At 45.8% G+C, this 21,763-nt stretch overlaps 1 protein-coding gene across 1 annotated transcript in view; it reads left to right on the forward strand.

The window, feature by feature from the left end:
* LOC115101848 (plexin A3-like) overlaps positions 1-21,763 on the forward strand; it is a 237,838-nt gene that overhangs the window by 138,078 nt on the left and 77,997 nt on the right. Inside the window, 1 exon segment of the mRNA XM_065005252.1 lies at positions 15,888-16,002. Within this exon segment, the coding sequence (XP_064861324.1) occupies positions 15,888-16,002 (115 nt within the window).

Consider the following 21,763-nt stretch of genomic DNA (forward strand, 5'->3'; position numbering starts at 1 on the left):
TGGACAGGGTCAGTAGTTGATGGGGGTTGGACAGTGTCAGTAGTTGATGATTAGACAGGGTCAGTAGTTGATGGTTAGACAGTGTCAGTAGTTGATGATTAGACAGGGTCAGTAGTTGATGATTAGACAGGGTCAGTTGATGTTGATGGTTAGTTGACAGGGTCAGTAGTTGATGGTTAGACAGGGTCAGTAGTTGACAGGGTCAGTAGTTGATGGTTAGACAGGGTCAGTAGTTGATGATTAGACAGGGTCAGTAGTTGATGGTTAGACAGGGTCAGTAGTTGATGATTAGACAGGGTCAGTAGTTGATGATTAGACAGGGTCAGTAGTTGATGGTTAGACAGGGTCAGTAGTTGATGGTTAGACAGGGTCAGTAGTTGATGATTAGACAGGGTCAGTTGATGGTTAGACAGGGTCAGTAGTTGATGGTTAGACAGGGTCAGTAGTTGATGATTAGACAGGGTCAGTAGTTGATGGTTAGACAGGGTCAGTAGTTGATGATTAGACAGGGTCAGTAGTTGATGATTAGACAGGGTCAGTAGTTGATGGTTAGACAGGGTCAGTAGTTGATGATTAGACAGGGTCAGTAGTTGATGGTTAGACAGGGTCAGTAGTTGATGGTTAGAGGGTCAGGGTCAGTAGTTGATGGTTAGACAGGGTCAGTAGTTGATGGTTAGACAGGGTCAGTTGATGTTGAGGGTCAGTAGTTGATGGTTAGACAGGGTCAGTAGTTGATGATTAGACAGGGTCAGTAGTTGATGGTTAGACAGGGTCAGTAGTTGATGATTAGACAGGGTCAGTAGTTGATGATTAGACAGGGTCAGTAGTTGATGGTTACAGGGTCAGTAGTTGATGGTTAGACAGGGTCAGTAGTTGAGTTAGACAGGGTCAGTAGTTGATGGTTAGACAGGGTCAGTAGTTGATGATTAGACAGGGTCAGTAGTTGATGATTAGACAGGGTCAGTAGTTGATGGTTAGACAGGGTCAGTAGTTGACAGTGTCAGTAGTTGATGGTTAGACAGGGTCAGTAGTTGATGATTAGACAGGGTCAGTAGTTGATGATTAGACAGGGTCAGTAGTTGATGGTTAGACAGGGTCAGTAGTTGATGATTAGACAGGGTCAGTAGTTGATGGTTAGACAGGGTCAGTAGTTGATGGTTAGACAGGGTCAGTAGTTGATGATTAGACAGGGTCAGTAGTTGATGATTAGACAGGGTCAGTAGTTGATGGTTAGACAGGGTCAGTAGTTGATGATTAGACAGGGTCAGTAGTTGATGGTTAGACAGGGTCAGTAGTTGATGGTTAGACAGGGTCAGTAGTTGATGGTTAGACAGGGTCAGTAGTTGATGATTAGACAGGGTCAGTAGTTGATGGTTAGACAGGGTCAGTAGTTGATGGTTAGACAGGGTCAGTAGTTGATGGTTAGACAGGGTCAGTAGTTGATGGTTAGACAGGGTCAGTTGTTGATGGTTAGACAGTGTCAGTAGTTGATGGTTAGACAGGGGGATGGTCAGTCAGTAGTTAGTTGATGGTTAGACAGGGTCAGTAGTTGATGGTTAGACTGGTCAGTTGTCTATTGTTGATGGTTAGGTCAGTAGTTGAGTTGTCAGTAGTTGATGGTTAGACAGGGTCTGTTGATGGTCTAGTTGATGGTTAGACAGGGTCAGTAGTTGATGATTAGACAGGGTCAGTAGTTGATGATTAGACAGGGTCAGTAGTGATTGACAGGGTCAGTAGTTGATGTTAGACAGGGTCAGGATGTTGATTAGACAGTGTCAGTAGTTGATGATTAGACAGGGTCAGTAGTTGATGTAGTTGATGATTAGACAGGGTCAGTAGTTGATGGTTAGACAGGGTCAGTAGTTGATGGTTAGACAGTGTCAGTAGTTGATGATTAGACAGTGTCAGTTGAGTTGATGATTAGACAGGGTCAGTAGTTGATGATTAGTTTGAGTTGGTCAGTAGTTGATGGTTAGACAGTGTCAGTAGTTGATGGTTAGAGTGTCAGTAGTTGATGGTCAGGGTCTGTCGTCTATCGTTGATGGTTAGACAGGGTCAGTAGTTGATGGTTAGACAGGGTCAGTAGTTATTGTTGATGGTTAGACAGGGTCAGTAGTTGATGGTTAGACAGGGGTCAGTTGATGGTTGGACAGGGTGAGTTGATGATTAGACAGGGTCAGTAGTTGATGATTAGAGGGTCAGTAGTTGAGGGTCAGTAGTTGATGGTTAGACAGTGTCAGTTGATGGACAGTGTCAGTTAGTTGATGGTTAGACAGGGTCAGTAGTTGATGTTGAGTTGATGATTAGACAGTGTCAGTAGTTGATGTTGATGGTTAGTTGACAGGGTCAGTTAGTTGAGTAGTTGGATTAGACAGGGTCAGTAGTTGATGATTAGACAGGGTCAGTAGTTAGACAGGGTCAGTAGTTGATGATTAGACAGGGTCAGTAGTTGATGGTTAGACAGGGTCAGTAGTTGATGGTTAGACAGGGTCAGTAGTTGATGATTAGACAGTTGGGTCAGTAGTTGATGATTAGACAGGGTCAGTTGATGATTAGACAGGGTCAGTAGTTGATGATTAGACAGGGTCAGTAGTTGATGGTTGACAGGGTCAGTAGTTGATGGTTGACAGGGTCAGTAGTTGATGATTAGACAGGGTCAGTAGTTGATGATTAGACAGGGTCAGTAGTTGATGGACAGGGTCAGTAGTTGATGATTAGACAGGGTCAGTAGTTGATGGTTAGACAGGGTCAGTAGTTGATGTAGTTTAGACAGGGTCAGTAGTTGATGATTAGACAGGGTCAGTAGTTGATGGTTAGACAGGGTCAGTAGTTGATGATTAGACAGGGTCAGTAGTTGAGTTAGACAGGGTCAGTAGTAGTTGATGAGTTGATGATTAGACAGGGTCAGTAGTTGTTAGTTAGACAGGGTCAGTAGTTGATGGTTAGACAGGGTCAGTAGTTGATGGTTAGACAGGGTCAGTAGTTGATGATTAGACAGGGTCAGTAGTTGATGATTAGACAGGGTCAGTAGTTGATGGTTAGACAGGGTCAGTAGTTGATGGTTAGACAGGGTCAGTAGTTTGGTTGGTCAGTAGTTGATGGTTAGACAGGGTCAGTGGTTGATGGTTAGACAGTGTCAGTAGTTGATGGTTAGACAGGGTCAGTAGTTGATGGTTAGACAGGGTCAGTAGTTGATGGTTAGACAGGGTCAGTAGTTGACAGTGTCAGTAGTTGATGGTTAGACAGGGTCAGTAGTTGATGGTTAGACAGGGTCAGTAGTTGATGATTAGACAGGGTCAGTAGTTGATGATTAGACAGGGTCAGTAGTTGATGGTTGGACAGGGTCAGTAGTTGATGATTAGACAGGGTCAGTAGTTGATGGTTAGACAGGGTCAGTAGTTGATGGTTAGACAGGGTCAGTAGTTGATGATTAGACAGGGTCAGTAGTTGATGATTAGACAGGGTCAGTAGTTGATGGTTGGACAGGGTCAGTAGTTGATGGTTAGACAGGGTCAGTAGTTGATGGTTAGACAGGGTCAGTTAGTTGATGGTTGACAGGGTCAGTAGTTGATGGTTAGACAGGGTCAGTAGTTGATGGTTAGACAGGGTCAGTAGTTGATGGTTAGACAGGGTCAGTAGTTGATGGTTAGACAGGGTCAGTAGTTGATGGTTAGACAGGGTCTGTCGTCTATCGTTGATGGTTGGACAGGGTCAGTAGTTGATGATTAGACAGGGTCAGTAGTTGATGATTAGACAGGGTCAGTAGTTGATGATTAGACAGGGTCAGTGGTTGACAGGGTCAGTAGTTGATGGTTAGACAGGGTCAGTAGTTGATGGTTAGACAGGGTCAGTAGTTGATGGTTAGACAGGGTCAGTTAGTTGATGGTTAGACAGTGTCAGTAGTTGATGGTTAGACAGGGTCAGTAGTTGATGGTTAGACAGGGTCAGTTGATGATTAGACAGGGTCAGTAGTTGATGGTTAGACAGGGTCAGTAGTTGATGTTAGACAGGGTCAGTTAGTTGACAGGGTCAGTAGTTGATGGTTAGACAGGGTCAGTAGTTGATGATTAGACAGTAGTTGATGATTAGACAGGGTCAGTAGTTGATGATTAGACAGGGTCAGTAGTTGATGGTTAGACAGGGTCAGTAGTTGATGGTTAGACAGGGTCAGTAGTTGATGGTTAGAGGGTCAGTAGTTGATGGTTGGACAGGGTCAGTAGTTGATGATTAGACAGGGTCAGTAGTTGATGATTTAGTTGAGACAGGGTCAGTAGTTGATGGTTAGACAGGGTCAGTAGTATTGTTGATGGTTAGACAGTGTCAGTAGTTGATGGTTAGACAGGGTCAGTAGTTGATGTTAGACAGGGTCAGTAGTTGATGGTTAGACAGGGTCAGTAGTTGATGGTTAGACAGGGTCAGTTAGACAGGGTCTATAGTTGATGGTTAGACAGGGTCAGTAGTTGATGATTAGACAGGGTCAGTAGTTGATGGTTAGACAGGGTCAGTAGTTGATGATTAGACAGGGTCAGGGTCAGTAGTTGATGATTAGACAGGGTCAGTAGTTGATGGTTAGACAGTGTCAGTAGTTGATGATTAGACAGGGTGGACTGTGTCAGTAGTTGATGATTAGACAGTGTCAGTAGTCAGATTAGACAGTGTGTAGTTGATGATTAGACAGGGTCAGTAGTGATGGTTGACAGGGTCAGTAGTTGATGGTTAGACAGGGTCAGTAGTTGATGATTAGACAGGGTCAGTAGTTTGACAGGGTCAGTAGTTGATGATTAGACAGGGTCAGTAGTTGATGGTTAGACAGGGTCAGTAGTTGATGATTAGACAGGGTCAGTAGTTGATGGTTAGACAGGGTCAGTAGTTGATGGTTAGACAGGGTCAGTAGTTGATGGTTAGACAGGGTCAGTAGTTGATGATTAGACAGGGTCAGTAGTTGATGGTTAGACAGGGTCAGTAGTTGATTAGACAGGGTCAGTAGTTGATGGTTAGACAGGGTCAGTTAGACAGGGTCAGTAGTTGATGGTTAGACAGGGTCAGGGTCAGTAGTTGATGGTTAGACAGGGTCAGTAGTTGATGGTTAGACAGGGTCAGTAGTTGATGGTTAGACAGGGTCAGTAGTTGATGGTTAGACAGGGTCAGTAGTTGATGGTTAGACAGGGTCAGTAGTTGTCAGTAGTTGATGGTTAGACAGGGTCAGTAGTTGATGATTAGACAGGGTCAGTTGATGGTTAGACAGGGTCAGTAGTTGATGGTTAGACAGGGTCAGTAGTTGATGTCATTAGACAGGGTCAGTAGTTGACAGGGTCAGTAGTTGATGGTTAGACAGGGTCAGTAGTTGATGGTTAGACAGGGTCAGTAGTTGATGGTTAGACAGGGTCAGTAGTTGATGTTAGACAGGGTCAGTAGTTAGACAGGGTCAGTAGTTGATGATTAGACAGGGTCAGTAGTTGATGGTTAGACAGGGTCAGTAGTTGATGGTTAGACAGGGTCAGTAGTTGATGGTTAGACAGGGTCAGTAGTTGATGGTTAGACAGGGTCAGTAGTTGATGGTGTGTCAGTTGTCTATTGTTGATGGTTAGACAGTGTCAGTAGTTGATGGTTAGACAGGGTCAGTCTAGTTGATGGTTAGACAGGGTCAGTAGTTGATGATTAGACAGGGTCAGTAGTTGATGGTTAGACAGGGTCAGTAGTGATGATGATTAGACAGGGTCAGTTATGTTGAGGGTCAGTAGTTGATGGTTAGACAGGGTCAGTAGTTGATGATTAGACAGGGTCAGTAGTTGATGGTTAGACAGTGTCAGTAGTTGATGATTAGAGTGTCAGTAGTTGGGTCAGTAGTTGATGATTAGACAGGGTCAGTAGTTGAGTTGACAGGGTCAGTAGTTGATGGTTAGACAGGGTCAGTAGTTGATGATTAGACAGGGTCAGGTCAGGGTCAGTAGTTGATGATTAGACAGGGTCAGTAGTTGATGGTTAGACAGGGTCAGTTGATGGTTAGACAGGGTCAGTAGTTGATGGTTAGACAGGGTCAGTAGTTGATGGTTAGACAGGGTCAGTAGTTGATGGTTAGACAGGGTCAGTAGTTGATGGTTAGACAGGGTCAGTAGTTGATGATTAGACAGTGATTCAGGGTAGTTGATGGTTAGACAGGGTCAGTAGTTGATGGATTAGACAGGGTCAGTAGTTGATGGTTAGACAGGGTCAGTAGTTGATGGTTTGACAGGGTCAGTAGTTGATGGTTAGACAGGGTCAGTAGTTGATGGTTAGACAGGGTCATGGTTAGACAGGGTCAGTAGTTGAGTAGTTGATGGTTAGACAGGGTCAGTAGTTGATGATTAGACAGTTGATGGTCAGTGTTGGGTCAGTAGTTGATGGTTAGACAGGGTCAGTAGTTGATGGTTAGACAGGGTCAGTAGTTGATGGATTAGACAGGGTCAGTAGTTGATGGTTAGACAGGGTCAGTAGTTGATGGTTAGGGTGTCAGTAGTTGACAGGGTCAGTAGTTGATGGTTAGACAGGGTCAGTAGTTGATGATTAGACAGGGTCAGTAGTTGATGGTTAGACAGGGTCAGTAGTTGATGATTAGACAGGGTCAGTAGTTGATACAGGTTCAGTAGTTGATGGTTAGACAGGGTCAGTAGTTGATGGTTAGACAGGGTCAGTAGTTGATGGTTAGACAGGGTCAGTAGTTGATGGTTAGACAGGGTCAGTAGTTGATGTTGTCTAGTTGATGGTTAGACAGTGTCAGTAGTTGATGGTTAGACAGGGTCAGGGTCAGTAGTTGATGGTTGGACAGGGTCAGTGGTTAGTTGATGATTACAGGGTCAGACAGGGTCAGTAGTTGATGGTTAGACAGGGTCAGTAGTTGATGGTTAGACAGGGTCAGTAGTTGATGGTTGACAGGGTCAGTAGTTGATGATTAGACAGGGTCAGTAGTTGATGGTTGGTCAGTAGTTGATGATTAGACAGGGTCAGTAGTTGATGATTAGACAGGGTCAGTAGTTGATGGTTAGACAGGGTCAGTAGTTGACAGGGTCAGTAGTTGATGGTTAGACAGGGTCAGTAGTGATTAGACAGGGTCAGTAGTTGACAGACAGGGTCAGTAGTTGATGATTAGACAGGGTCAGTAGTTGATGGTTAGACAGGGTCAGTAGTTGATGATTAGACAGGGTTGAGTAGTTGATGGTTAGACAGGGTCAGTAGTTGATGATTAGACAGGGTCAGTAGTTGATGATTAGACAGGGTCAGTAGTTGATGATTAGACAGGGTCAGTAGTTGATGGTTAGACAGGGTCAGGGTCAGTAGTTGGTCAGTAGTTGATGGTTAGACAGGGTCAGTAGTTGATGGATTAGACAGGGTCAGTAGTTGATGGTTAGACAGGGTCAGTAGTTGATGGTTAGACAGGGTCAGTAGTTGATGATTAGACAGGGTCAGTAGACAGGGTCAGTAGTTGATGGTTAGACAGGGTCAGTAGTTGATGGTTAGACAGGGTCAGTAGTTGATGGTTAGACAGGGTCAGTAGTTGATGGTCATTGTTGATGGTTAGACAGGGTCAGTAGTTGATGGTTAGACAGGGTCAGTAGTTGATGGTTAGACAGGTTGTCAGTTGATGGTTGACAGTGTCAGTAGTTGATGGTTAGACAGGGGGTCAGTAGTTGATGGTTGGACAGGGTCAGTAGTTGATGATTAGACAGGGTCAGTAGTTGATGATTAGACAGGGTCAGTAGTTGATGATTAGACAGGGTCAGTAGTTGATGGTTAGACAGTGTCAGTAGTTGATGATTAGACAGGGTCAGTAGTTGATGGTTAGACAGGGTCAGTTGATGGTTAGACAGTGTGTAGTTGATGGTTAGACAGTGTCAGTAGTTGATGGTTAGACAGGGTCAGTAGTTGATGGATTGACAGGGTCAGTAGGTCAGTAGTTGATGGTTAGACAGGGTCAGTAGTTGATGATTAGACAGGGTCAGTAGTTGATGGTTAGACAGGGTCAGTAGTTGATGATTAGACAGGGTCAGTAGTTGATGGTTAGACAGGGTCAGTAGTTGATGATTAGACAGGGTCAGTAGTTGATGGTTAGACAGGGTCAGTAGTTGATGGTTAGACAGGGTCAGTAGTTGATGGTTAGACAGGGGTAGTTGATGGTTAGACAGGGTCAGTAGTTGATGGTTAGACAGGGTCAGTAGTTGATGGTTAGACAGGGTCAGTAGTTGATGGTTAGACAGGGTCAGTAGTTGATGGTTAGACAGGGTCAGTAGTTGATGATTAGACAGGGTCAGTAGTTGATGGTTAGACAGGGTCAGTAGTTGATGATTAGACAGGGTCAGTAGTTGATGATTAGACAGGGTCAGTAGTTGATGGTTAGACAGGGTCAGTAGTTGACAGTGTCAGTAGTTGATGGTTAGACAGTGTCAGTAGTTGATGGTTAGACAGGGTCAGTAGTTGATGATTAGACAGGGTCAGTAGTTGATGGTTAGACAGGGTCAGTAGTTGATGATTAGACAGGGTCAGTAGTTGATGAGTTGAGGGTGGTTGATGGTTAGACAGGGTCAGTAGTTGATGGTTTAGACAGGGTCAGTAGTTGATGATTAGACAGGGTCAGTAGTTGATGGTTAGACAGGGGGTCAGAGTTGATGGTTAGACAGGGTCAGTAGTTGATGGTTGTCAGTAGTTGATGATTAGACAGTGTCAGGGTCAGTAGTTGATGATTAGACAGGGTCAGTAGTTGATGGTTAGACAGACAGGGTCAGTAGTTGATGATTAGACAGTGTCAGTAGTTGATGGTTAGACAGGGTCAGTAGTTGATGGTTAGACAGGGTCAGTAGTTGATGGTTAGACAGGGTCAGTAGTTGATGGTTAGACAGGGTCAGTAGTTGATGGTTAGACAGGGTCAGTAGTTGATGATTAGACAGGGTCAGTAGTTGATGATTAGACAGGGTCAGTAGTTGATGATTAGACAGGGTCAGTAGTTGATGGTTAGACAGGGTCAGTAGTTGATGGTTAGACAGGGTCAGTAGTTGATGATTAGACAGGGTCAGTAGTTGATGGTTAGACAGGGTCAGTTGTTGATGTTAGACAGGTGTCAGTAGTTGAGGGTCAGTAGTTGATGGTTAGACAGGGTCAGTAGTTGATGGTTAGACAGGGTCAGTAGTTGATGATTAGACAGGGTCAGTAGTTGATGGTTAGACAGGGTCAGTAGTTGATGGTTAGACAGGGTCAGTAGTTGATGGTTAGACAGGGTCAGTAGTTGATGGTTAGACAGGGTCAGTTGTCTATTGTTGATGGTTAGACAGGGTCAGTAGTTGATGGTTAGACTGTGTCAGTTGTCTAGTTGTTGATGGTTGACAGGGTCAGTAGTTGATGGTTAGACAGGGTCAGTAGTTGATGGTTAGACAGGGTAGTTGATGATTAGACAGGGTCAGTAGTTGATGACAGGGTCAGTAGTTGAGTTAGACAGGGTCAGTAGTTGATGATTAGACAGGGTCAGTAGTTTGAGTTGGTTAGACAGGGTCAGTAGTTGATGGTTAGACAGGGTCAGTAGTTGATGATTAGACAGGGTCAGTAGTTGATGGTGATTAGACAGGGTCAGTAGTTGATGATTAGACAGGGTCAGTAGTTGATGGTTGAGACAGGGTCAGTAGTTGATGGTTAGACAGGGTCAGTAGTTGATGGTTAGACAGGGGTCAGTAGTTGATGGTTAGACAGGGTCAGTAGTTGATGGTTAGACAGGGTCAGTAGTTGATGGTTAGACAGGGTCAGTAGTTGATGGTTAGACAGTGTCAGTAGTTGATGATTAGACAGTAGGGTCAGTAGTTGATGGTTGGACAGGGTCAGTAGTTGATGATTAGACAGGGTTGTAGTTGATGTTAGACAGGGTCAGTAGTTGATGAGTAGTTAGACAGGGTCAGTAGTTGATGATTAGACAGGGTCAGTTGATGTTGATGGTTAGACAGGGTCAGTAGTTGATGGTTAGACAGGGTCAGTAGTTGTTGATGGTTAGACAGGGTCAGTAGTTGATGGTTAGACAGGTCAGTAGTTGATGGTTAGACAGGGTCAGTTGTCTATGATGTTGATGGTTAGACAGGGTCAGTAGTTGATGGTTAGACAGGGTCAGTAGTTGATGGTTAGATGTGTCAGTTGTTGATTGTTTGGTTAGACAGGGTCAGTAGTTGATGGTTGACAGGTCTGTCAGGGTCTAGTTGATGGTTGGACAGGGTCAGTAGGGTTGATGATTAGACAGGGTCAGTAGTTGATCATTAGTTGATGGTTAGACAGGGTCAGTAGTTGATGACAGGGTCAGTAGTTGATGGTTAGACAGGGTCAGTAGTTGATGATTAGACAGGGTCAGTAGTTGATGGTTAGACAGTGTCAGTTGTCTAGTTGATGGTTAGACAGGGTCAGTAGTTGATGGTTAGAGGGTCTGTAGACAGTCAGTAGTTGATGGTTGGACAGGGTCAGTAGTTGATGATTAGACAGGGTCAGTAGTTGATGATTAGACAGGGTCAGTAGTTGATGATTAGACAGGGTCAGTAGTTGACAGGGGTAGTTGATGATTGACAGGGTGGTTGATGGTGTCAGTAGTTTGATTAGACAGGGTCAGTTGACAGGGTAGTTGATGATTAGACAGGGTCAGTAGTTGATGGTTGACAGGGTCAGTAGTTGATGATTAGACAGGTCAGTAGTTGATGATTAGACAGGGTCAGTAGTTGATGATTAGACAGGGTCAGTAGTTGATGATTAGACAGGGTCAGTAGTTGATGATTAGACAGGGTCAGTAGTTGATGGTTGGACAGGGTCAGTAGTTGATGGTTAGACAGGGTCAGTCAGTTGATGGTTAGACTGTGTCAGTTGTCAGGGTTAGTTGATGGTTAGACAGTGTCAGTAGTTGATGGTTAGACAGGGTCAGTAGTGATGGTTAGGGTCGTTGATGGTTGGACAGGGTCAGTAGTTGATGATTAGACAGGGTCAGTAGTTGATGGTTAGACAGGGTCAGTAGTTGATGGTTAGACAGGGTCAGTAGTTGATGGTTAGACAGGGTCAGTAGTTGATGGTTAGACAGGGTCAGTAGTTGATGGTTAGACAGGGTCAGTAGTTGATGGTTAGACAGGGTCAGTAGTTGATTTTTAGACAGGGTCAGTAGTTGATGGTTAGACAGGGTCAGTAGTTGATGGTTAGACAGGGTCAGTAGTTGATGGTTAGACAGGGTCAGTTAGGTCAGTAGTTGATGATTCAGTAGTTGATGGTTGACAGGGTCAGTAGTTGATGGTTAGACAGGGTCAGTAGTTGATGGTTAGACAGGTCAGTAGTTGATGGTTAGACAGTTGACAGTGTCAGTAGTTGATGGTTAGACAGTGTCAGTAGTTGATGGTTAGACAGGGTCAGTAGTTGATGGTTAGATGACAGGGTCAGTAGTTGATGGTTAGACAGTGTCAGTAGTTGATGGTTAGACAGGGTCAGTAGTTGATGGTTAGACAGGGTCAGTAGTTGATGGTTAGACAGGGTCAGTAGTTGATGGTCAGTAGTTGATGGTTGGACAGGGTCAGTAGTTGATGATTAGACAGGGTCAGTAGTTGATGATTAGACAGGGTCAGTAGTTGATGATTAGACAGGGTCAGTAGTTGACAGGGTCAGTAGTTGATGGTTAGACAGTGTCAGTAGTTGATGATTAGACAGGGTCAGTAGTTGATGGTTAGACAGTGTCAGTAGTTGATGATTAGACAGTGTCAGTAGTTGATGGTTGATGGTCAGTAGTTGATGACAGGGTGGTTAGACAGGGTCAGTAGTTGATGATTAGACAGGGTCAGTAGTTGATGATTAGACAGGGTCAGTAGTTGAGTAGTTGATGATTAGACAGGGTCAGTAGTTGATGGTCAGACAGGGTCAGTAGTTGATGATTAGACAGGGTCAGTAGTTGATGGTTAGACAGGGTCAGTAGTTGATGGTTAGACAGGGTCAGTAGTTGATGGTTAGACAGGGTCAGTAGTTGATGGTTAGACAGGGTCAGTAGTTGATGGTTAGACAGGGTCAGTAGTTGATGGTTAGACAGGGTCAGTAGTTGATGATTAGACAGGGTCAGTAGTTGATGGTTAGACAGGGTCAGTAGTTGTTAGACAGTTAGTTGATGGGTTAGACAGGGTCAGTAGTTGATGGTTAGACAGGGTCAGTAGTTGATGGTTAGACAGGGTCAGTAGTTGATGATTAGACAGGGTTAGTTGATGTTAGACAGGTCAGTAGTTCAGTAGTTGATGGTTAGGTCAGTAGTTGATGATTCAGGGTCAGTAGTTGATGATTAGACAGGGTCAGTAGTTGATGATTAGACAGGGTTGATGTTGAGGGTGATTAGACAGGGTCAGTAGTTGATGGTTAGACAGGGTCAGTAGTTGATGATTAGACAGGGTCAGTAGTTGATGATTAGACAGGGTCAGTAGTTGATGGTTAGACAGGGTCAGTAGTTGATGGTTAGACAGGGTCAGTAGTTGATGATTAGACAGGGTCAGTAGTTGATGATTAGACAGGGTCAGTAGTTGATGGTTAGACAGGGTCAGTAGTTGACAGTGTCAGTAGTTGATGGTTAGACAGTGTCAGTAGTTGATGGATTAGACAGGGTCAGTAGTTGATGATTAGACAGGGTCAGTAGTTGATGGTTAGACAGGGTCAGTAGTTGATGATTAGACAGGGTCAGTAGTTGATGGTTAGACAGGGTCAGTAGTTGAGTTGATAGTTGGATTAGACAGGGTCAGTAGTTGATGATTAGACAGGGTCAGTAGTTGATGATTAGACAGGGTCAGTAGTTGATGGTTAGACAGGGTCAGTAGTTGATGATTAGACAGGGTCAGTAGTTGATGGTTAGACAGGGTCAGTAGTTGATGGTTAGACAGGGTCAGTAGTTGATGATTAGACAGGGTCAGTAGTTGATGGTTAGACAGGGTCAGTAGTTGATGGTTAGACAGGGTCAGTAGTTGATGATTAGACAGGGTCAGTAGTTGATGATTAGACAGGGTCAGTAGTTGATGGTTGGACAGGGTCAGTAGTTGATGGTTAGACAGGGTCAGTAGTTGATGGTTAGACAGGATCAGTAGTTGATGGTTAGACTGTGTCAGTTGTTGATGGTTAGACAGGGTCAGTAGTTGATGATTGACAGGGTCAGTAGTTGAGACAGGGTCAGTAGTTGATGGTTTAGAGTTGTCATTGTTGATGGTTAGACAGTGTCAGTAGTTGATGGTTAGACAGGGTCAGTAGTTGATGGTTAGACAGGGTCAGTAGTTGATGGTTAGACAGGGTCAGTAGTTGATGATTAGAGGGTCAGTTGGGTCAGTAGTTGATGGTTAGACAGGGTCAGTAGTTAGTTGATGGTTGAGACAGGGTCAGTTGATGATTAGACAGGGTCAGTAGTTGATGGTTAGACAGGGTCAGTAGTTGATGGTTAGACAGGGTCAGTAGTTGATGGTTAGACAGGGTCAGTAGTTGATGGTTAGACAGGGTCAGTAGTTGTAGTTGATGTCAGTAGTTGAGACAGGGTCAGTAGTTGATGGTTAGACAGGGTCAGTAGTTGATGTTAGACAGGGTCAGTAGTTGATGGACAGTGTCAGTAGTTGATGATTAGACAGGTTGTCAGTAGTTGATGGTTAGACAGGGGTGATGGTTGGACAGGGTCAGTAGTTGATGGTTAGACAGGGTCAGTAGTTGATGATTAGACAGGGTCAGTAGTTGATGATTAGACAGGGTCAGTAGTTGATGATTAGACAGGGTCAGTAGTTGATGGTTAGACAGGGTCAGTAGTTGATGGTTAGACAGGGTCAGTAGTTGATGGTTAGACAGGGTCAGTAGTTGATGGTTAGACAGGGTCAGTAGTTGATGGTTAGACAGGGTCAGTAGTTGATGGTTGGACAGGGTCAGTAGTTGATGATTAGACAGGGTCAGTAGTTGATGATTAGACAGGGTCAGTAGTTGATGGTTAGACAGGGTCAGTAGTTGACAGTGTCAGTAGTTGATGGTTAGACAGGGTCAGTAGTTGATGATTAGACAGGGTCAGTAGTTGATGGTTAGACAGTGTCAGTTGTCATTGTTGATGATTAGACAGGGTCAGTAGTTGATGGTTAGACAGTGTCAGTTGAGTTGATGTAGTTATGACAGGGTCAGTAGTTGATGATTAGACAGGGTCAGTAGTTGATGATTAGACAGGGTCAGTGAGTTAGACAGGGTCAGTAGTTGATGGTTAGACAGGGTCAGTAGTTGATGATTAGACAGGGTCAGTAGTTGATGATTAGACAGGGTCAGTAGTTGATGGTTAGACAGGGTCAGTAGTTGATGATTAGACAGGGTCAGTAGTTGATGATTAGACAGGGTCAGTAGTTGATGATTAGACAGGGTCATTAGACAGGGTCAGTGGTTGATGGTTAGACAGTGTCAGTAGTTGATGGTTAGACAGGGTCAGTAGTTGATGGTTAGACAGGGTCAGTAGTTGATGTTAGACAGGGTCAGTAGTCTGTGAGTATTGTTGATGGTTGATGACAGTGTCAGTAGTTGATGGTTAGACAGGGTCAGTGAGTTGAGGGTCAGTAGTTGATGATTAGACAGGGTCAGTAGTTGATGATTAGACAGGGTCAGTAGTTGATGATTAGAGGGTCAGGGATTAGACAGTAGTTGATGGTTAGAGGGTCAGTAGTTGATGATTAGACAGGGTCAGTAGTTGATGGTTAGACAGGGTCAGTTGACAGTTAGTTGTTGACAGGGTCAGTAGTTGATGGTTAGACAGGGTCAGTAGTTGATGGTTAGACAGGGTCAGTAGTTGATGGTTAGACAGGGTCAGTAGTTGATGGTTAGACAGGGTCAGTAGTTGATGGTTAGACAGGGTCAGTAGTTGATGGTTAGACAGGGTCAGTAGTTGATGGTTAGACAGGGTCAGGGTCAGTAGTTGATGGTTAGACAGGGTCAGTAGTTGATGGTTAGACAGGGTCAGTAGTTCAGCAGTTGATGGTTAGACAGGGTCAGTAGTTGATGATTAGACAGGCTAGTTGGGTGACGTGTCAGTAGTTGATGGAGGGTCAGTAGTTAGACAGGGTCAGTAGTTGATGGTTAGACAGGGTCAGTAGTTGATGGTTAGACAGTGTCAGTAGTTGATGGTTGGACAGGGTCAGTAGTTGATGGTTAGACAGTGTCAGTCATCACAGGTGTTTCATGCTCCTTAGATGCATTTTCTCATCAGAATCATAATTTTGATTGCAGCTGAAACAGCATTTTAGGGCTCTAATGAATTGCTCATTTCTAATTGAAAGTCAGCTAGAAGATGATGCTGACCTTGCCCATTGTTCCTGCAGGCTTACCAGACTGTTCCTGCAGGCTTTACCAGCCTGTTCCTGCAGGCTTTACCAGCCTGTTCCTGCAGGCTTACCAGCCTGTTCCTGCAGGCTTACCAGCCTGTTCCTGCAGGCTTACCAGCCTGTTCCTGCAGGCTTTACCAGCCTGTTCCTGCAGGCTTTACCAGCCTGTTCCTGCAGGCTTACCAGCCTGTTCCTGCAGGCTTACCAGCCTGTTTCCTGACTGGTATGCGATTCAACAAGTTCACTTAAGCCAGCCTGTTCCTGCAGGGTTACCAGCCTGTTCCTGCAGGCTTTACCAGCCTGTTCCTGCAGGCTTTACCAGCCTGTTTCTGCAGGCTTACCAGCCTGTTCCTGCAGGCTTACCAGCCTGTTCCTGCAGGCTTACCAGCCTGTTCATGCAGGCTTTACCAGCCTGTTCCTGCAGGCTTACCAGCCTGTTCCTGCAGGCTTACCAGCCTGTTCCTGCTTCAAAGCAGCAGAGGTTGATGACATATTGGATCCCTTTTGTCAAAGTCAGGCTGTTTAATCTGAGAGCTCACACTCTCCCCCTTGTCTCCCCAGGTGCACCTCATGCGTGAGCAGCCCCTTCCCCTGCAACTGGTGTAAATACCGCCACATCTGCACCAACAACCTGGCAGAGTGCTCCTTCCAGGAGGGACGCGTCAGCAGCGTGGAGGTAAGAGACTATACTGCCCACACAGACAATAATGAATAGCCATCTCACAGCAGACTGAACACAGGATGAGGCCGCCAGGGTGACAGGAAGTGTGTCCGTGGAGCTGCCTGCCTGGTTCTGTTATTCACAGGATCTCAGCGATGCGGTCCTTTACAGCCCGTGGAGAATCCAACCTGGTCATGACCCCGTGAACCTGGGTCAGGCTCACCCCATTATCTAACACAGCTATCCCATTGTTTTGTGTGTGATTCACTACAGCTGGAACCATTTAGGATACCTAGTCAGTTGCCTAACTGAATGTATCGGAGAGGTGTGGGGGGCTGCCTTAATCAACATCCACGTCTTCGGCACCTGGGGAACAGTGGGTTAACTGCCTTGCTCAGGGGCAGAATGACAGATTTTTACCTTGTCAGCTCGGGGATTCGATCCAGCAACCTTCCGGTTACTGGCCCAACATTCTTTAATTGTCTGCACTGTTCAGGAGCCAGCTACTGCTGGGACCCATTTTCTGCACTGTTCAGGAGCCAGCTACTGCTGGGACCCATTTTCTGCACTGTTCAGGAGCTAGCTACTGCTGGGACCCATTTTCTGCACTGTTCAGGAGCCAGCTACTGCTGGGACCCATTTTCTGCACTGTTCAGGAGCCAGCTACTGCTGGGACCCATTGTCTGCACTGTTCAGGAGCTAGCTACTGCTGGGACCCATTGCACTGTTCAGGAGCTAGCAACTGCTGGGACCCATTGTCTGCACTGTTCAGGAGCTAGCTACTGCTGGGACCCATTGTCTGCACTGTTCAGGAGCCAGCTACTGCTGGGACCCATTGTCTGCACTGTTCAGGAGCTAGCTACTGCTGGGACCCATTGTCTGCACTGTTCAGGAGCCAGCTACTTCTGGGACCCATTGTCTGCAGTGTTCAGGAGCTAGCTACTGCTGGGACCCATTGTCTGCAGTGTTCAGGAGTTAGCTTCTGCTGGGACCCATTGTCTGCAGTGTTCATGAGCTAGCTACTGCTGGGACCCATTGTCTGCAGTGTTCAGGAGCTAGCTTCTGCTGGGACCCATTGTCTGCAGTGTTCAGGAGCTAGCTACTGCTGGGACCCATTGTCTGCAGTGTTCAGGAGCTAGCTACTGCTGGGACCCATTGTCTGCACTGTTCAGGTGCTAGCTTCTGCTGGGACCCATTGTCTGCACTGTTCAGGTGCTAGCTTCTGCTGGGACCCATTGTCTGCACTGTTCAGGTGCTAGCTTGTGCTGGGACCCATTGTCTGCACTGTTCAGGAGCTAGCTTCTTGGAGTGGTCTCAAAGTTCCATTCAGTCCTAAACTTGGCATTCTTTGTCGTATTGAACCATAGAAATGTTGTTCTCCCATCTTTTTAAAAGCAAATGTAATTTCCTTTTGTTTCTATGCTGGCACTTTAAGATGGGCGAACTGGGTTAACAAGGAGCTTGTGCTATAGTGTGGTATAAGACCTGTTAAAGTGACTGGAACTGGAAACATGTTATGGATACGAAGGATATCAACACACTAACACGCCAGCAGTTAGGCAACTGACTAGGTATCCTAAATGGTTCCAGCTGTATACTGATTGAACTTGCTCTGCTGGGAGTTTACCTCCATATTTCAATTTTTGAATTCTGCTTTTCCACTAAAATCGTTAATAACACTGACAACTAAAATATTGTGTTATTGTTGTTAGTGTTATGCTGATTAAAAATAATAATAAAAAATGAACCCGAAAGGTTATTCGAGTAACCATTAAAGGGGTTTCTTTGAAGAGCCCTTTTAATGGGGTTCTTCAAATAACTTTTAGAGGTTCTCCCACAGTTTCAATTTGTAGAACCCCTAAAGGTTACTCCAGAAATCTAGAGTGTACTGTGTGATTTTTTTTCTTTCCATGGTACCTCACAATATTTGGTCCAGTGTGTTATTTGATGTTTTATATTAAAAAAATCTTTGTCTGTCTCTGCTCATCCCCCAATGCCTCTGAGAGTGCTAGACCATCCAACTTGGCCAAATGATGGTTTAGTGACAGGAGTGACACCAGAGTAATTGGGCTTACAAAAGCCTGCATCTCATAATGGCTTTGCATCAATCCTACCCTTCTCAGTACACATTGATTACACACTTGACTGGGCCACAGACCAGCTGAGAAGCCCAGGCTCAGACTTTACTGCAGTGGGGGTAGGGGAGAGAAGGGCTGTTCAGAACCAGGCTCAGGAGTGACTGGGGCTAGGGGAGAGAAGGGCTGTTCAGAACCAGGCTCAGGAGTGACTGGGGGTAGGGGAGAGAAGGGCTGTTCAGAACCAGGCTCAGGAGTGACTGGGGCTAGGGGAGAGAAGGGCTTTTCAGAACCAGGCTCAGGAGTGACTGGGGCTAGGGGAGAGAAGGGCTGTTCAGAACCAGGCTCAGGAGTGACTGGGGCTAGGGGAGAGAAGGGCTGTTCAGAACCAGGCTCAGGAGTGACTGGGGCTAGGGGAGAGAAGGGATATTAAGAGAAAAGACAGGGGGGTGGAAACACACACCCTTCGGCTTTTGGCACATTAGAATTTTACGCTTAACTGAACATCAAAGAGATGCCTTATCTGGCCTTATCAGACAGAGGCAGCCGGCAGCAGGGTGGGCAGGGCCTACCCGTCACAGCCTCCCCCAGCCTGCACCAGCCTGCCCCAGCCTCCCCCAGCCTGCTCCAGCCTGACCCAGCCTGCCCTAGCCTCCCCCAGCCTGACCCAGCCTCCCCCAGCCTCCCCCAGCCTCACCAGCCTCCCCAAGCCTCCTCCAGCCTGACCCAGCCTGCCCCAGCCTCCCCAAGCCTGCCCCAGCCTCGCCAGACTCCTTGCCCCAAAGTGCCACAATTGACAATCTCCTTATTTCACCCCGAAAAAAAGGAATTACTCAGCGAAAAAGAGTGACTCATGCACTGTTGATACTGGAGGGGGAATATTTTGGAGAAGCAGGCCATGACACTCTCCTCTTCCTCTGCTCCCACAAAGAAAGAAAGAAAGAAAGGTTGATTCACAAAGGAGCACACATATCATGGGAAGATTTTAGAAGTAGGGTTGGACTGGTATGCTGCGATTCAACAAGTTCACTGTCATTTGCTGTTAAGCCAGGGGGAAGAAACCATTTTCATGTGGGCCAGCTGGCTGCCAGAGTTTTTCTTCTTATTCTATTATTCAACTGATAGTGTTTCTGTCCAGTGATCTGAAGTGTCTCTATCTCTGTGTCTGTGTGTGTATGCGTGTCTGTCTGTGTGTGTGCATATGCGTGTCTGTCTGTGTGTGTATGCGTGTCTGTCTGTGTGCGTATGCGTGTCTGTCTGTGTTCTTTTGCGTGTCTGTCTGTCTGTGTGTGTATGCGTGTCTGTCTGTGTGTGTGCATATGCGTGTCTGTGTGTGTGTGTATGCGTGTCTGTCTGTGTGTGTATGCGTGTCTTTCTGTGTTCTTTTGCGCGTCTGTCTGTGTGTGTATGCGTGTCTGTCTGTGTGTGTATGCGTGTCTGTCTGTGTGCGTATGCGTGTGTGTGTGTGTGTGTGTGTGTGTGTGTGTGTGTGTGTGTGTATGCGTGTGTGTGTGATTGTGTTCAGTGGAACGTGTCTCATCTGCAGCCCTGTCCTCCAGTGTGCTACCATGGCTGGGTTGGCCCTGGGTTGGCCCTGGGTTGGAGAGGTGCTTCAGAGAAACAGCGGGGGCACTCCAAACAGATAGAGAGACACGGGTGTGGGTTGTAGGGAGGAGATGTGTTGCTCCCCTAAGGCACTGGACACGCCAGCCAGCCAGATCCTACTGTATAATCCACAGCACAGTGGCCTTCTTCAGCCCGGGAGTGTGCAGAGAGAGATAGGACTGGATCAGAGCAATAGCTGAGCTCCGTCCAAACTCACCATCCTCCACATGGCTGCATGGCTCACAGGAAATGAGGAAATGAAAAATGAAAAACAAACACCTTTCGAACTAATCTATTGAAGAAAATTGTTATGATGTATATATAGACCTGTTTAGAATGTTCAAGCCCTGAGTAATGTGTTGTCATTTAGATAAACTGGCATCATTAGTCAGTGTATTCAGTGATGTTATGATGACTACTACTGACATTGGATAGATGGTCCCTCATTACTGGTCCTTCACCAGGTTCATTAGGGTAGGAAAGATCATCTCTGTGGGGACCAACACCAGTTAACTGTTTGGTTTCTGAGAGCGGAATGTTTTGAATCTGTGAAAACTGATATGGGTTTAAATAGATCTAACGTAGATGTGTGCTGCAGAACATTTGGTAGTCCACATCATGCATACAGAGTTTTTAAATAGGCTTGAGAGAAAGGTTGTTTTTTTTCTACATGAATTGGTTTGTTAAACCGAGAGATAGCAGAGTTGTTCACGACCAAGGATGCTCTTTTATTCTCAGCCTCGGCTCCTCAATTGAGAGGATCAAAGTAGGAATCGATTTTCCGTATGAGGAGAATCTTCTAGCACTGCCAGCCAGAGAGACCAACAGACAGACAGGTACATAGATACTGTGCTGCCTGCGCTGTCTCACATTGTCCCCCACATTAGGAGTCTCAGTTAATAACGCCATGCAGATATTTAGCCTTAAATGGAGCTCCCCACCAGCTCAGGGGCATTGTCTCACTGAGACTCCTAATACTTAGTGAGAGCTCAGGGGCATTGTCTCACTGAGACTCCTAATACTTAGTGAGAGCTCAGGGGGCAATGTCTCACTAAGACTCCTAATACTTAGTGAGAGAGCTCACAGACTCCTAATACTTAGTGGGCAATGTCTCACTAAGACTCCCTTAGTGAATATGTCTCACTGAGTGAGAGCTCAGGGGCAAGCTGTCTCACTGAGACTCCTAATACTTAGTGAGAGCTCAGGGGCAATGTCTCACTGAGACTCCTAATACTTAGTGAGAGCTCAGGGGAATGTCTCACTGAGACTCCTAATACTTAGTGAGAGCTCAGGGGCAATGTCTCACTGAGACTCCTAATACTTAGTGAGAGCTCAGGCGGCAATGTCTCACTGAGACTCCTAATACTTAGTGAGAGCTCAGGGGCAATGTCTCACTGAGACTCCTAATACTTAGTGAGAGCTCAGGGGCAATGTCTCAATGAGACTCCTAATACTTAGTGAGAGCTCAGGGGCAATGTCTCACTAAGACTCCTAATACTTAGTGAGAGCTCAGGGGGCAATGTCTCACTGAGACTCCTAATACTTAGTGAGAGCTCAGGGGGAATGTCTCACTGAGACTCCTAATACTTAGTGAGAGCTCAGGGGCAATGTCTCACTGAGACTCCTAATACTTAGTGAGAGCTCAGGGGGCAATGTCTCACTGAGACTCCTAATACTTAGTGAGAGCTAGTGAGAGCTCAGGGGCAATGTCTCACTGAGACTCCTAATACTTAGTGAGAGCTCAGGGGCAATGTCTCAATGAGACTCCTAATACTTAGTGAGAGCTCAGGGGGCAATGTCTCACTAAGACTCCTAATACTTAGTGAGAGCTCAGGGGGCAATGTCTCACTGAGACTCCTAATACTTAGTGAGAGCTCAGGGGGCAATGTCTCACTGAGACTCCTAATACTTAGTGAGAGCTCAGGGGCAAGTGAGAGCTCAGGGGCAATGTCTCACTGAGACTCCTAATACTTAGTGAGAGCTCAGGGGCAATGTCTCACTGAGACTCCTAATACTTAGTGAGAGCTCAGGGGCAATGTCTCACTGAGACTCCCTAATACTTAGTGAGAGCTCAGGGGCAATGTCTCACTGAGACT

This window comes from Oncorhynchus nerka, linkage group LG20 (assembly GCF_034236695.1).
Source record: "Oncorhynchus nerka isolate Pitt River linkage group LG20, Oner_Uvic_2.0, whole genome shotgun sequence".
Classification (NCBI taxonomy): Eukaryota; Metazoa; Chordata; class Actinopteri; order Salmoniformes; family Salmonidae; genus Oncorhynchus; species Oncorhynchus nerka.